Genomic DNA, 13,940 nt, shown 5'->3' with positions numbered 1-13,940 from the left:
CCTCAACTCCCCAGCCTCTTAACCCATTTATGCCAGAGGCTACAAGTTTTTTGTGTGAAAAATCAGACCTTGGGGATGACCTTGAGCAGTAGGATATAAATAACTCCCACAGGCTTATCATTCCAATAATGTAACATTGGGCACAAATGGGTTAATGTTGGTGCTCCCCTGGGCCAAGTACTTGGACTTCTCCACTTCTCTCCTCCCATGGGAGTCATCACCTGGTCTCAGGGCTTTAAATACCATCTACATGCTGATGGCTCCCCAACCAGGGCCTCTCCATACTTAGCATCTCCATTTGGCTATCTCAAATTTCATATGTCTGAAATAGAATCCCCACCCCACCTTTGCACCTCCTAGTCTTTCCATGAGGGTTGCTCAAAACATCTTTCAGTCTTTTGTCACCTTTCCTTCTCTTACACTCTATATTGAATCCATTTGCCAATCCCACTGGTTCTACCTTCAAAATATGTTCAGAATCCAACTGCCTCTGATCATCTCCACTGCTACCATCCAGGCTCCCTTAGATTACTGTAAAAAAGGCTCCTCACTGGGCTGGGCTCACTGCTTTGGTCTTTCCCTCCACACAGTACTTCCAACATGGCAGCTAGAGTGATCCTTTTATAGTATGTGTCAAATCTTGTCACTTTTCTACTCAAAACCTTACACTGATGCAAAATGAAGTTAAAAGTCCTATGATGACCTGTTGGGTCCTACCAGACTGGGCCCTCCATCTCCTTTCTGACTTCATCTCCTACTGCTCTTCCTTTGCCTCCTCTGCTCCTTCCACAGTGGCTGCTTGGTATTCTGTGAAATCCTGAGTATGCTCCCACCCCAGGGCCTTGGCACTGGTGATTCCCTCTGTCTGTAAAGTGCTTCCTGCAAACATCTGCACAGTGTGCTCCCTCACATCCTTTACATCTTTAATCAAAGTCAGCTGTCAGTGAGGCCTTCTCTTGTCACCTTTTCTAGAACTGTAATGCCCAACCTCTCCCTTCCCAGATGCTTCCTCACCTGCTTTAGTTTTCTTTGTGGCACTTATTCTCTAACATTTAATGAGGTTTACTTAGTTACTGTGTTTATCTTCCAGCTCACCCAAGAGAATGTAAACTCCATGAGGGCAGGGATTTCTGTCTGCTTTTTTGTTTTTTGCTGTATCACTAGCACTCAGAACACTGTCTGGCACATGGTAAATACTTAAGTATTTGCTTAATAAATGAGTAACATTTCCAAGATAAAAGGCAAACATCAAAGCTCATAAAATAAAAAGCAACACATTTCTTGCCTAAATGCTCAACTTTAATAAGCAATTTTTTTTTCCTCTGGAGACAAGAGTATCGCTCTGTCGCCCTGGCTGGAGTGCAGTGGCATGATCCCGGCTCACTGCAGCCTCCATCTCCTGGGTTCAAGCAATTCTCCTGCCTCAGCCTCCCAAGCAGCTGGGATTACAGGCGCCTACCACCACACCCATTTTAAGTTTTTGTATTTTTAGTAGAGATGGGGTTTCACCAAGTTGGCCAGGCTGGTCTCAAACACCTAACTCCAGGTGATCTGCCCTCCTCGGCCTCCCAAAATGCTAGGATTAGAGGCATGAGCCACCATGCTTAGCCAAGAACTATTAATTTATTCCTTTTCTACCATTTGTTCTGCTGGTCTGTTAAATGCCTATCTCTAAGGGTGGTAGTCACACACAAACAGAAGACCACCTGGGTGGACCTCATGGATCTCTCCCCTTTTTGTGCTATGAACTCCTTTGGAAATCTGTCAAATGCCAGGGACACACTTCCCGGAAAAACAGATACACCCGGAAACTTTCCTATTGCATTTTTGAGGGTTTCCCCTGGTGTCCAATCATGCTGAAGGACATTTCATGACTTCAGGGACACCAACAAAGATCCAAAGCTTTAAAATGCCCTCTCCTGCCAGGTCAGCTGAAAAATAGTATTAATTAAATCTGTAACACTATGGTATCTACCAAATCCCATACTTCCTCCTCTAATGCTAACTTACGGTGCAGAGTCTGCTAACGAGAAAGTAGAAGGCTAATGTTACTTGAGGTTTTTAAACCAAGTGGTACAAAGTATGTAGCAGCAGATCAAGGGATGCCACTGTAATTGTTAAAAAAGTAGTTAAAAATGTCTGTTCCAGTTGTCATCTGATCATCCTGACAAAGCTACTTCTGTAATTTGAATTCTATATGCAAAAAAACTCTTGACATCACATAAAAACATTACCAAGTACTGAAGGCTTTTGGAAAGAATGCTTACGGTCAACTCACTATGTTACATAAAATGATGCCCAAAGTTTAAAAATAAGAGATCACTAGCTATACTATACAAAGTTGATGAAAACAGAAAATAAGATTCAATGACACATTTTAATGTGTTGGGAGATCGTGAAGCAATGTAGCAGTAATATATGTTGTTATCTGCTTAAAATAGCCAGGTGACTTTTATAAAACCAGTTTCTGAAAGGATTTCCTTACTGTTTCTAAGAAGCTATTATCTGCTTATTTTGACCACTGCTGGTCTCCCTTGCTACACCCTGCAATCGCCCTCCAACCACTTTGCCTCCAGGTTGCTGCCCCTCCAATCCCATCAGCTCACCAGGGGCTCCCAAACCCTGTCCACAGACGAAGTGCCTGTCCACCTCACTGTGACCCCTTGAGCATGACTTATCTCTTCAGGAATTTCCTTCTACCTCTCTAGAACTGGCTCCTCTTTCTCCTTAAATGTCCATGGTTCCCTAGACTTCTGTTAAGGGTATTTTTACTCCACACAAGCTCCCAGGGTCGCACTCATAGTTTCAAGTACCTTCCATTAGTTAATGGTTCTCAAATCTCTTTTCAAAAGACTTCTACCCTGAGCTTTACACACATTTAACAACTGCTTAATGGACTTTTTTCCTCTCAGGTGTCCTATAGCCCCTCACATTAAACATCTCCAAAATGAAACTCAAGTTCTACTTTGTTCCCACCCCAACCCATTCCACCCCTAGTGCTTGCTGTCTTAGTAAATGGCACCAGCAAACTCCTAACTGCCCAAGCCAGAACCTGGACTTTTCATGTAAGCACTCATCCATAATAAGCAATCAATTTTCAAATGCTTTGTTATTTTATTTCCTTCTTGTGTTTCAATTTCTTACTTAAGAGATGCAGCTCTCCACAGATCCTACATTCTCCCAACCCTCTGCCCTGGCTGATATAATCCAACCCACACTCCCTACACTATCAATTCTTCTTGACCTGTCTTCCTGCCTTCAAAACATGACAGTCACTAGTTCGATCCCAGTAGTCTTCCAGCCTTAGTACCGGCATTTCAAATCCTATTGATTAGAAATGTGTTTGGATTTATATTCAGATTATGAAGACAGAAAAAAACATTACAATGCAACTCAAACAGGGTACAATACACAGTTTCACAGAGGAAGCAGCACAACCTTTATAAAATAATCAAAGCACTGACCGCTGATGATTACATTAGTCTTGACACACCATAATGATATAAAAACACACTCAAAGAGATTAAAAGTAATCACAGGATCATCATAGCCTATTAGAGACAGGAGCAATTTTAGCTACTGCAATAGAAACACTTTACCTCATCATCCTTTCTCTTTTTAAAAATGCTATCCTCAACTTCACCAACTGCTAACATGATCATCTGTACTCTTTGCAGATTGACATAACCACTTTCTGTAAGGTAACCCTGTAAGTGATAAAATATATGTAAAATGATCTTCTTATAAAAGCAAATACTTCTGTTTTGAAATCATTCAAGAATGAACTTACCCCAGTTTTGTGTACCACATTTTTGTATATGTTAACCAAACGGTCAATTGCATTTTCCCTGTCAGCAAGAGACAAACATTATACATTAGGACCATTATGCTTTAGGCACAGTAAAGTCAAGAAGCCTAAAACAGTAGTTTGAAAAGCTACACAAATGCACATACCTAATCTCTAACGACGGCAAATGAGGGAGGAAGTCATTTCCCACAAAGAAGCACATGAAAACCCAGTCATCAATGCTCCTCTCAACATCAAATGTGAATGGTAGGCTGGCCATGGTGAGTTCTCTTTCCAAATACTGCAACCAAAAAGGAATGCTGCCATTACAGCTATCAAAGGCACCCTGCTTTGAGTGCTGATTTCAACGATTATTGCTACATACCTCACGAAGAACATTAAGCCGAAGGAAGATAAACTCTCCTTCTGCACAAGGAAGACTATCGGCAAGTTCATCATGCTGCAAGAACAGGAATGAAGATGAAACAAGTCTACTCTATGTCCAGTAATTTTTTCCAACCAAGCAAATTTTAAGGCTTTTTCTAACACAAGATCTATTTTAATATCACAAATATTAAATTTTTAAAAGCTCACCAATCCATTTTAAAATAAAAATTACCCAAAAAAACAACCACATCTAGACCAGGGGTCAGCAAACATTTTTTGCAAAAGGCCAGACAGTAAATTATTTTGGCTATTGGGAGACATATATGATCTCTGTTGAATAGTCTTTCGTGTTTTATTTTGTTTTTAACAAGACTTTAAAAACGTAAAAAACATAGCTCACAGGCCAAACCTGGAGGACTGAAGTTTGCCAACTGATGATCTATACCCAACCAACCATTACCCCTTCCTTGTGAACAGATGTGCATAGATAACATCTATACTGTCTATTGTATTACGTATCTGAAATATGTACACAGACACAGGTATACTGTCTTTATTGCATTATATATCTGAAATAATACACTATATTATATTTATCTCTTTTTTTACTTAACGATGTCTTTGAAAGAGGCACCATCGTCTTTTCCCCCCCCATAAAGTATATGACTCAAGAGGCACCATATTATTGAAACACAAGCCCCTTTAAAGGGGACTGGACATAACCAAGTGAACCTAAAATACATAAAAAGTGGGAGTAACTTAAAAGTCTCAAGAAGTTGTAGTTCCTTTTAAGAGTATTTCAAACAAATAACTTCCACAAATAAATTACAAGCTATGGGCATTATTATCTATGAGAACTAAGCCTCGTGTAGATATAGGTGATGTCAGAAAAAGTGCTAAGTAGAAAGGATGAGTGTGTGCAAGTTTTTGAATGCAGGTTTATTTTAAAGTACTTAAAAGATACATCTCTATCGAGACTCCGTCTCAAAAGGAAAAAAAAAGAAAAGAAAAAAGATACATCTCTGTGAAGGGTAACAGAACAAGCACATAAAAAACTAATCAACCACAATCTTCTCTTCATTTTAAAAACAAGGTAACTCAAATATTTAATGCTATTTAACTGTATATTTTAAAATGGTTGAAATATTTTATGTCATGTACATTTTACCACAATAGATTTTTTTTTTTTTTAATGAGGCAACTACCATCTCAAAGTTCTTACCTTTCCCTTCTTCTCTCTTGGCAAACCTTCACAATCTTTGACCTCATGTCCAAACTGATTACAAAGACCACATGGTTTGGGCTTGTTTGGTTTGAATTCTTCTCTAATAATGGTAAAGTTGGGTTCATGTGTGGCAAGGCCAAGCATAATGAGATCAGCTATCAATCGACAATGAGAAAAACACTGAACAGTGAGTATTCTGAGAGGATTCTTACCATAAACTACTATGAGATGCCAACACAAACAAAAGCCCAAAAGAGCAGCAAAGCCCCAAAGCCTGACACCTCCTGGCAGTTCCCAGTTAACAGGAAGTCCTCCAGATATGTGGACCTACAACATAGACTGCCACTAAGGATTAAACACTTGGGAAATTTTCCATTTTAAAGGTACGGGGAATTAAAAGGTTGAAAAACGTAAAAAAGAAGAAAAGAAATTAAAGATCACTGATCACAGATTAAACAGCAACTCAATACTAGTTCCTTGTTGAACATAAAATAACCAAGGCATTTTGGAACTTCCAGGTAACCATGAATAATCCATTACTGCACACCAACCCATAGACTTGCTATGGTTTAATCCAAGAGAAGCAAATCCCAAAGAAGAAACCTACCATCTGCTCCACATAAACAATGATGAGTATTTGGGTCATGGTTAGGCTGGGCTAAACAAGAGAGAAACAAATATTTATATTAATATATATTCCACAAGAATATCACTTCATATCAAATATTTTCTATTCAATGGCTTTTTAAAAATAGAACATACAATCAAATACTGGTTAAGTAAGCTTTACCTCTTTGCCTTCTAATGTAATCCATGATTTTATGTTCTCCTTCACCAGGAGCACTAGCATCAGATAAAATAACCTATAAAAAAATTAACACTTTCAGCTTATCCCCAATTTTCTATAGGCACAAATATCAAATGAATTGTATGTCTCAAGAAAAATTGAGAAAAGTATTACAGGAAAATTTTCTGAATAAGGTGGGTGGGCGGGTGGGGGTGTGTGTGAAACACCAAAACTACTTCATTGAAAATTTTCTGAAGGGGTGTGTGTGTGTGTGTGTGTGTGTGTGTGTGTGTGTGTGTAACACCAAAACTACTTCACTGAAAATTTTCTGAGTAAAGTAGGGGTGTGTGTGTGTGTGAGAGACACTAAAACTACTTCACTGATTAACTTACTACATGGAATGGAAAGGAATGAAATGTCTGGGTCAGACCTAGCCATCAGAAAAACTGATCATTCACAAGTTCCTATTTTCACTGCCATGCAAGGATATAGTACTGGACCATATATGCCCCAAGAATAATCAATAACAGATATCTATTAAATATAATTTACCATTTCTCATTATTAGGGAAGCCAGCTTATGAACCTAAAATTACAAACAAGTTCATTTAAATATTATTTAAATATTTGGGAACATAGCCATTTAAGGCAGCCCCACAACTTACTAATCTTGCTATATTTTGATATGTAACAATGGAAATTTCCACTTAAAAATTACTTTCCTATATCTATTTTTTAAATCATGAATCCCATTTTATGGCTTCATAGTGATGGCAAGACGACAAAATTGGCTTTAAGAGAAAATTCAGCTATCTAAAGCTTAACCATGTAAGGATACCCCATCTCCAATAACCCTGGAAGCTTTTCTTTCCTCCGACAGTCAACTAGCATTTTATGGGGCAGGGCAGAAGGATAAATAATGTCAGTCATATCAAAGTACAGCCTTGAATGATCGCCCTAATCTTTCTGAAGTGTCAAAATGTGAAACTTACTGTCAAATTTTTCCACCCAGGGTCATTATTTAAACGATCAGCTATGTAATAGCGAAGGCATTTAGCAAGATTGTCCATAAATTCAGTTCCCTAAAACGATAGAAAGAAACAAATTAATCTATCATTTAAGAGTTTGCAATAGCTAGCAAAGTATGAGACTACTTACTGGTGTAATACAGTTGCTGTCGAATCTTTCTTTTATTTCTTCTGGAGGAAGAAAGCCACCTAGAGAAAAGAGGCAACATTTTGTTCTCCCCATAAAAAGTGAGATACATTACTCAATATTAAGCCAGAACAACAAAAACAAAAAGTTCAAATACAAAAGGAAGTGAAGTCTTGTCATCCGAGGAACAATGTTCCCTCACTGGGAAGAAAATAAGATTCCATCTCTCAAATTTAAATAATAATTATTATTATTATTACTACTACTATTATTATTATTATTTTTTGAGACAGAGTATCGTTCTGTCACCCAGGCTGGAGTGCAGTGGTGCAATCTCGGCTCACTGCAACCTCCGCCTTCCAGGGTTCAAGCTATTCTCCTGTCTCAGCCTCCTGAGAAGCTGGGATTACAGGCGCCTGCCACCACGCCTGGCTAATTTTTGTATTTTTAGTAGAGACGGGCTTTCATTGTGTTGGCCAGGCTGGTCTCGAACTCCTGACCTCCAGTCATCCGCCCTCCTTGGCCTCCCAAAATGCCGGGATTACAGGGGTGAGCCATCATGCTCAGCCTTTTAAATTATGTTTTAACAAGAATGTAAAACAATATATGGTACACAAAATATATTATACTGTTACATAAAAATTATGAAGTTATCCACTCTGCAAGAGACTACACACACACACACACACACACACACACACACACACACACACACACCAGTTAGGGGCCATATTTTTGTTAACAGTTCCTAAAATAAAGGTGCCTAAGAGAAATGAAATTTTAAAGGCCGAGTTCATCACAGCTTTACAGGATAAGAAATACAATTATCAGACAGAGGAATATAAAAATCCAATTTTTTCCTCTATATCACTATTAGTTGCTTCTCAAGAAACAAATATATTTCATCACATCTTCAAAAAAAAGACATTCTTAAAATCAGAAACACTGTTATAAATACAAACTGGTTTTAGAGTCTTAATTACAAGTTGCAGCTAAAGGAACTATATACTTGTACACTTCCAGCAAAATTAAAGTAATATAAAATGTATTGTAATTAGAGGCCTGAGGTGACTATACTATGGCATCCTTTTTCAACTGTAGAGCACAATTATCTGGAGCCAAGACATTGTGGCTTTTCTGTTCTATTATAACCCTGTAAGTAGCAGAACCCCAAACAAACTACTCTGCTACAACCATAACCTACCTCACACACAGGTATGGTAGGAGAGAACCGTCCCAATTGGCATCAACACTCCCTGATCCTCCTTTTCTCTGAGGCTTAGTCAGTTCCTACCCATGTAGCCACCAGGAATTTTTTTTTTTTTTTTTTTTTTTTTTTTGAGATGGGGTCTCACTCTGTCACCCAGGCTGGAGTGCAGTGGCGCGATCTTGGCTCACTGCAACCTCCGCCTCCTGGGTTCAAGCAATTCTTCTGCCTCAGCCTCCCAAGTAGCTGGGACTACAGGCATGTGCCACCATGCCCGGCTAATTTTTTGTGCTTTTTTTAGTAGAGAAGGGGTTTCACCATGTTAGCCAGGATGGTCTCGATCTCCTGACCTCGTGATCCGCCCACCTCGGTCTCCCAAAGTGCTGGGATTACAGGCGTGAGCCACTGCACCCAACCACCACCAGGAATTTTAAGGCTTTGGGGAACTGCAAAAATGAAGACATCCCACCCCAACCCCTCCAAACTTGAAGGAACCATAAGTGCTGTGCCTGTTCCATCAACTTATATTGAAAGTATGCAAATGACTTGGCAACAACCTGTAAATGTGGATCAAATCACCTCTGGCTTCCTCAGATAGACCTGAGTTTCAAAAAGCAAGCAAACCAAAGCTGATTTGAAGAAAATGTTTACAGAACTATAGCTTTCTGACAGCTGCCACAGAGAAAAGTAGTAAAAAGTACTTACTGTATTTCTATTTTATAGAGACATAAAAGTTTGTTAAAGAGCTGCACTGGCCCTGAGAGGGGTTGACAATCTGCACTCTCCACCAGAATTCCCTATTCCCAAGGCTCCCTTTTACAGGAGAGTTTGAAAATAAACAAGCCTATTAAGCCTATTGGTAGGATTTCATGAACTACTTTTCCTCAACAGTGAACACTGGATATTCTGGGATCCTTATTAAATTAAAAGCTTGCCTATTTGTAAGAAAAAGTTGCCACCATCCCCTCATTCTGCATACATCTTATAAAAAATCCAACTTCAAGATACATATTCTTTACCTTTTGCCAATATTTCTTCCCTGACTCGCTGCTTCTCGACTGCTGCTTCCATTCCTTCTTTTGATGCTCTGAACCTCCTTGAACGCTGCTGGTTCATTTTGGCACGTGGTGCCTGAAAATTTCATAGTCCATAATACTAATCAAAATATTCACAAATAAATCTGTACATTATTTTGAATCAGGTGTTCTTTTAAAAGTAGTATACTAAAATGGAAGAAAGGTAAGTAGTATGTCGAATAATCCTTTCATGGCAGATACCAGATCCTGAGAACTTAAATTTGGACCAAGAACCTAAAAGCTGAGCTCAATCAGGTGAATGAGTGCCATGTCAAATGGACAAACATCCTATGAAGTCCTAGCACTTATACTGCAAGTCCTCCCAGTCTAACACCAGTTCCCCTCAGTTAGGGTGCTTGATTCAAGGCACCCAAGAAAGAAAGCTCACTTTACTCAAAAGACCCAGCCAGCATTTGATGAGTAGTTACTACTGAACTAAGATCAGGAGGACCTTCTCTATGTCCACACCTAAAAGGAAGAATGGTCTCCAGATGGGATTCACAATGTCTCATAAAAAAGCAACAGAAAACTATTTCTTTATCTGCAGAATCTCGGTGCACTTCTATTTCCCACAATAAGGTTTATAATTATTAGTCTGTCTTTTTAATACAGCATAGCAGTCAGAAAAGAAATAATGTTTTAACCAAAAGTACTTTTAAATCACTCTAACCAAATGCAATTTCACTGGAAAAGCCCAAATAAAGTGAACCAGACTGTAAGATTTTGGAAGTTACTGAACTGAGTTTTGGGGTGGAAAGAAACTGTGAAACATCCTGTTTACATCTAAATATAAGTTATTTAATATTCCCTTTAAACAATTTCCTTTTCTGTAGAACAAGACCATCTAATTAGCCCTCTCAAGTACAAAGTCCTTTATCTACATTTATATATTAACAAAAAAAGTGTGTATAAACATGTACACACACATATGCATACAAACGTGTACATACTTTATACTTGATGCAGCAGAAAGAACACACTGGAGTAAAGCTAAAGATTTATTCAAAAAAATTAGCTGAATATAAACTGAAATGTGCTCTAAACAAGACATATTCCTTTTCTTTTTGCTCTTTACTCAATTCTAACTGCAACTTAGCAAGTTATTAGGTAGCTAAGATTTTTCACTGAGTAAGACGAATCTCACAGAAAAGTTAATCTTCTTGGATTCAAAGTTCTCTGGATTTCCAAAATCATTCCATTAGCCGCTAGGATGCACTAAAATTAAAAGAAAGAATCTACTTGCACATAGCTAAATAAATTTAGACTTATATCTTACCTTACACCCCGATACAGTTTGCTGGTCATTTATAAAATGAGCTACTTGGTATTATTATCATAGGTCAGTAACTTACTCCTCTCAAATCATTTTCATGACTACTCATTGCCTAGAGGATACAATCCAAACTCCAGATGGTAAGGCTTTCTCAAGCTTTTGCTATACTTCGCGTCTCAATTCAAACCACCGGTAGTTGCCAAAACATGTCAGTGTGGTCAAAGGCATGGAAACTGTGTTTACCTGCCACATTTGAGAAATCTGGAAGGTCCTCCCTCACCAAATCCTGTCCCATCCATCTCCCACCACTACCCACCAATCTCCCAATTATTCTTCATTGTTAAAGAAATGGAACAAAAGTCACCTCTTCTCTATATCCTAACTTCCTTAGCAGCACTGACTTCCTCTTCCCTCAACACCCTGCATGTATTGTGCTTATAATGGCTATAAATAACTAAGCTCACTCATTAATCTATGCCTCCTTCCCTTTGACGGTAAGCCAAAAGTTCAAAAGCAAGGGCAGTCACCAACGTCCCCAGTATTTCACAGTACTGAGCACAAAATAAGCACAAAACACACACACACAAAATCTGAACGAATCACTGAAGGATGAGGCTTTCTTTCTCAAGTTCATCACTGTCAACATTTTTCATTATTTAGCTGACTTTCATTCTAGACTGGTAATGTAACACAGCAAAAACCAAAATGGAGGCTTCTAAGTTAATTATTTTAGCACTTACCACTCCATCTATTGCCATGTAGAGAAGTCGTCTTGGTCTTACAATACTGAAAAGTCTGTCAATGTACTCAAAAATTGCAACCATCATTTCATCTTCATTTTTTGGTGCTGGTCTATAATGACAACCAAACAATGTAATATAATATAGTGTTTCCTCTGTGATTTGCTATATCAGTGACAAAAACAGGTTACGTACTTGTCTTCAGGATGAGTACAGGGATGGATGATTCCATTCATATCCAAATACAGATTATCAAACTCCACATCATTTGGATTAGGTTTACTGGCATCAACTGGAATCTTTACACCATTGCATTCTTTTGGCTATGAGGAAGTGATAATTAATAGTAGTTTGATTGTTCAAGTCTAAAAATGACAGATCCTAGGCTCAGTATGAACTTGTGCTTCATTTCTGAACTGGAAATAAAACACCTCAAGTAACCTTTAAATTATAAGAAGTTATTTTATTCCTTAAAGCAAACTGAAGCAGGTATTTTATCTGTAGGAAGTGGATGGCTTCTAACACAGTTATTTTTGACAATGTAGGAGATGTATAGAAAATTCCCAAATCATTTAGGTTATTCAAGTAAGAGATCATGGGAGTCATCTTAAAATTCATTTCCCTCACCACTCACATCAGTAAGTCCTATCAAAGTAACGTAAAAAATGCTTACCTACTTCATCTCCTTTCATTCCCACCACCATGAACAACAAGAAGTTACCATCTCTAACCTAAAAGAGCACAACCTTCATCTAGTCTGCCCAACCTCTAGACTCTCTGGTCTCCAGCTCACTCTCTGCATTGTCAGAGTTCTCTTTCTAAAACATAAAAGTGTACGTCTTAATCTTACCTAGTTTTTCTAATGATTCTCACAGCAGGCATTTACCAATGAGCCTGGACCCTCCCTAGTCTCCTATCCTGCCATACTGTTGTTGAGGCCCACTCACTCTCTTGTAAGTTCCTAGAAAATGCCTTTTAATCTCTCAATGTGGTCACATGATGCTTCTTTCAGAACGCCTTCTTCCTCCCTTGCCAACACCCACTTCCTGAAATATTACTAATTTCCAGGGTCTAGACTCAAATCAAATGTCACTTACTTTATAACATCTTGTACGTATCTCCCAAGAAATTAATTGTTCCTTCTGAATTTCCTCATAATTTTGCTTATTCACTTGTGGCACTTGCACTGTTTTACAATTAGTCAATCTACCCCAGCTACAGAGTTCTTCAAAAGGCAAGGGCTTACTCACTGCCAGAGATACTCAATTATGTTTTTGTAAATGTTATTACCTTTGTTTTTCTCTCCCAGAGCCTCAGCGAAAGATTAAGACTATGAGATCTCATTTTTACTATTAACAATAAAAGTCACTTAAAATAACAGTTCCTCAAACACATATAAAGCATCACTTGTAACAGCAAAAACTACAAGCAATTTAAAAGCCCATCATGTACATACTACATCATGGATGAAGCTCAAAAACATTATGTTAAATGAAAGAAGCCAGTCATAAAGTACCAAGTACTATACAATCCCACTTATATGAAAAGTCTAAAACAGACATGTTTGCAAATACAAAAAGTAGATTAATGGTTGCTTCATGTGAGGGTGGAGACAGGGGAGGGAGATGGGTAGCAACTGATAATTACTTTTGAGAATGAAGACCCTCTAAAATCAGATAATAGTGATAACTGCACAGCTCTGTAAATATACTAAAAACCACTAAATCATATACTTTCAGCAGGTCAATTTCTTGATATACAAATTATATTTCAATAAAGCTGTTAGAAAAAGAAACAAATTTAAAATCAGGTATGGTGGTATGTGCCTGTTGTCTCAGCTACTTCGGAGGCTAAGGTGGGAGGACTGCTTGAGGCCAGGAGTTCAAGGCTGCCGTGAGCTATGATCACACCACTCATATAACATCCATATACGTGTGAGATGCAAGTGAGATTGGAAAAGCTAGAGCTAGATGGTCACAAATATACTGCCAAGACCAAAAAAAAAAAGAAAGAACATATACAGTATACCATTTACAGAAAGTTATGAATAAATAAAACAGCATTCAATATTGCTCAGGGACGAATACATATGCAATAAAAGCATGGTGAAAAGCAAAGGAATGATAAACACCAACTTCAGGATATTGACTATCTCTGAGAAGGAATCACAGGAATGGAACTGGGCTTCAAGTTGCATTTAGAACTGAAGGGAAAGAATAACAAAAGGGATTTAAGGCAGAACAGAGAAGAAGCCATTAGACAATCTTCTGTACACACATGCTGTGAATCAAGAAAAAAAGGCT

The 13,940-nt window shown here is 38.3% G+C and overlaps 1 protein-coding gene across 3 annotated transcripts in view; it reads right to left on the bottom strand.

The window, feature by feature from the left end:
* Positions 1-13,940, bottom strand: part of XRN2 (5'-3' exoribonuclease 2) — an 85,530-nt gene that overhangs the window by 52,437 nt on the left and 19,153 nt on the right. For 2 of the 3 annotated variants that reach the window (XM_007961596.3, XM_007961599.3), the window contains exons 2-13: positions 11,833-11,960; positions 11,638-11,749; positions 9,568-9,679; positions 7,345-7,403; positions 7,179-7,268; positions 6,190-6,262; positions 6,007-6,057; positions 5,397-5,554; positions 4,173-4,247; positions 3,955-4,088; positions 3,791-3,848; positions 3,600-3,707 (exon numbers count right to left, since the gene is read on the bottom strand). In XM_007961596.3, the coding sequence (XP_007959787.1) occupies positions 3,600-3,707; positions 3,791-3,848; positions 3,955-4,088; positions 4,173-4,247; positions 5,397-5,554; positions 6,007-6,057; positions 6,190-6,262; positions 7,179-7,268; positions 7,345-7,403; positions 9,568-9,679; positions 11,638-11,749; positions 11,833-11,960 (1,158 nt within the window). The remainder of the gene's footprint in view (positions 1-3,599; positions 3,708-3,790; positions 3,849-3,954; positions 4,089-4,172; positions 4,248-5,396; positions 5,555-6,006; positions 6,058-6,189; positions 6,263-7,178; positions 7,269-7,344; positions 7,404-9,567; positions 9,680-11,637; positions 11,750-11,832; positions 11,961-13,940) is intronic. The other variant, XM_007961605.3, reaches the window with a different exon arrangement.

Source organism: Chlorocebus sabaeus, chromosome 2 (genome assembly GCF_047675955.1).
Source record: "Chlorocebus sabaeus isolate Y175 chromosome 2, mChlSab1.0.hap1, whole genome shotgun sequence".
In the NCBI taxonomy this organism is placed as follows: Eukaryota; Metazoa; Chordata; class Mammalia; order Primates; family Cercopithecidae; genus Chlorocebus; species Chlorocebus sabaeus.
The sequence above is the reverse complement of the archived record's forward strand: the minus strand, read 5'-3'. Positions and strand labels throughout refer to the sequence as shown.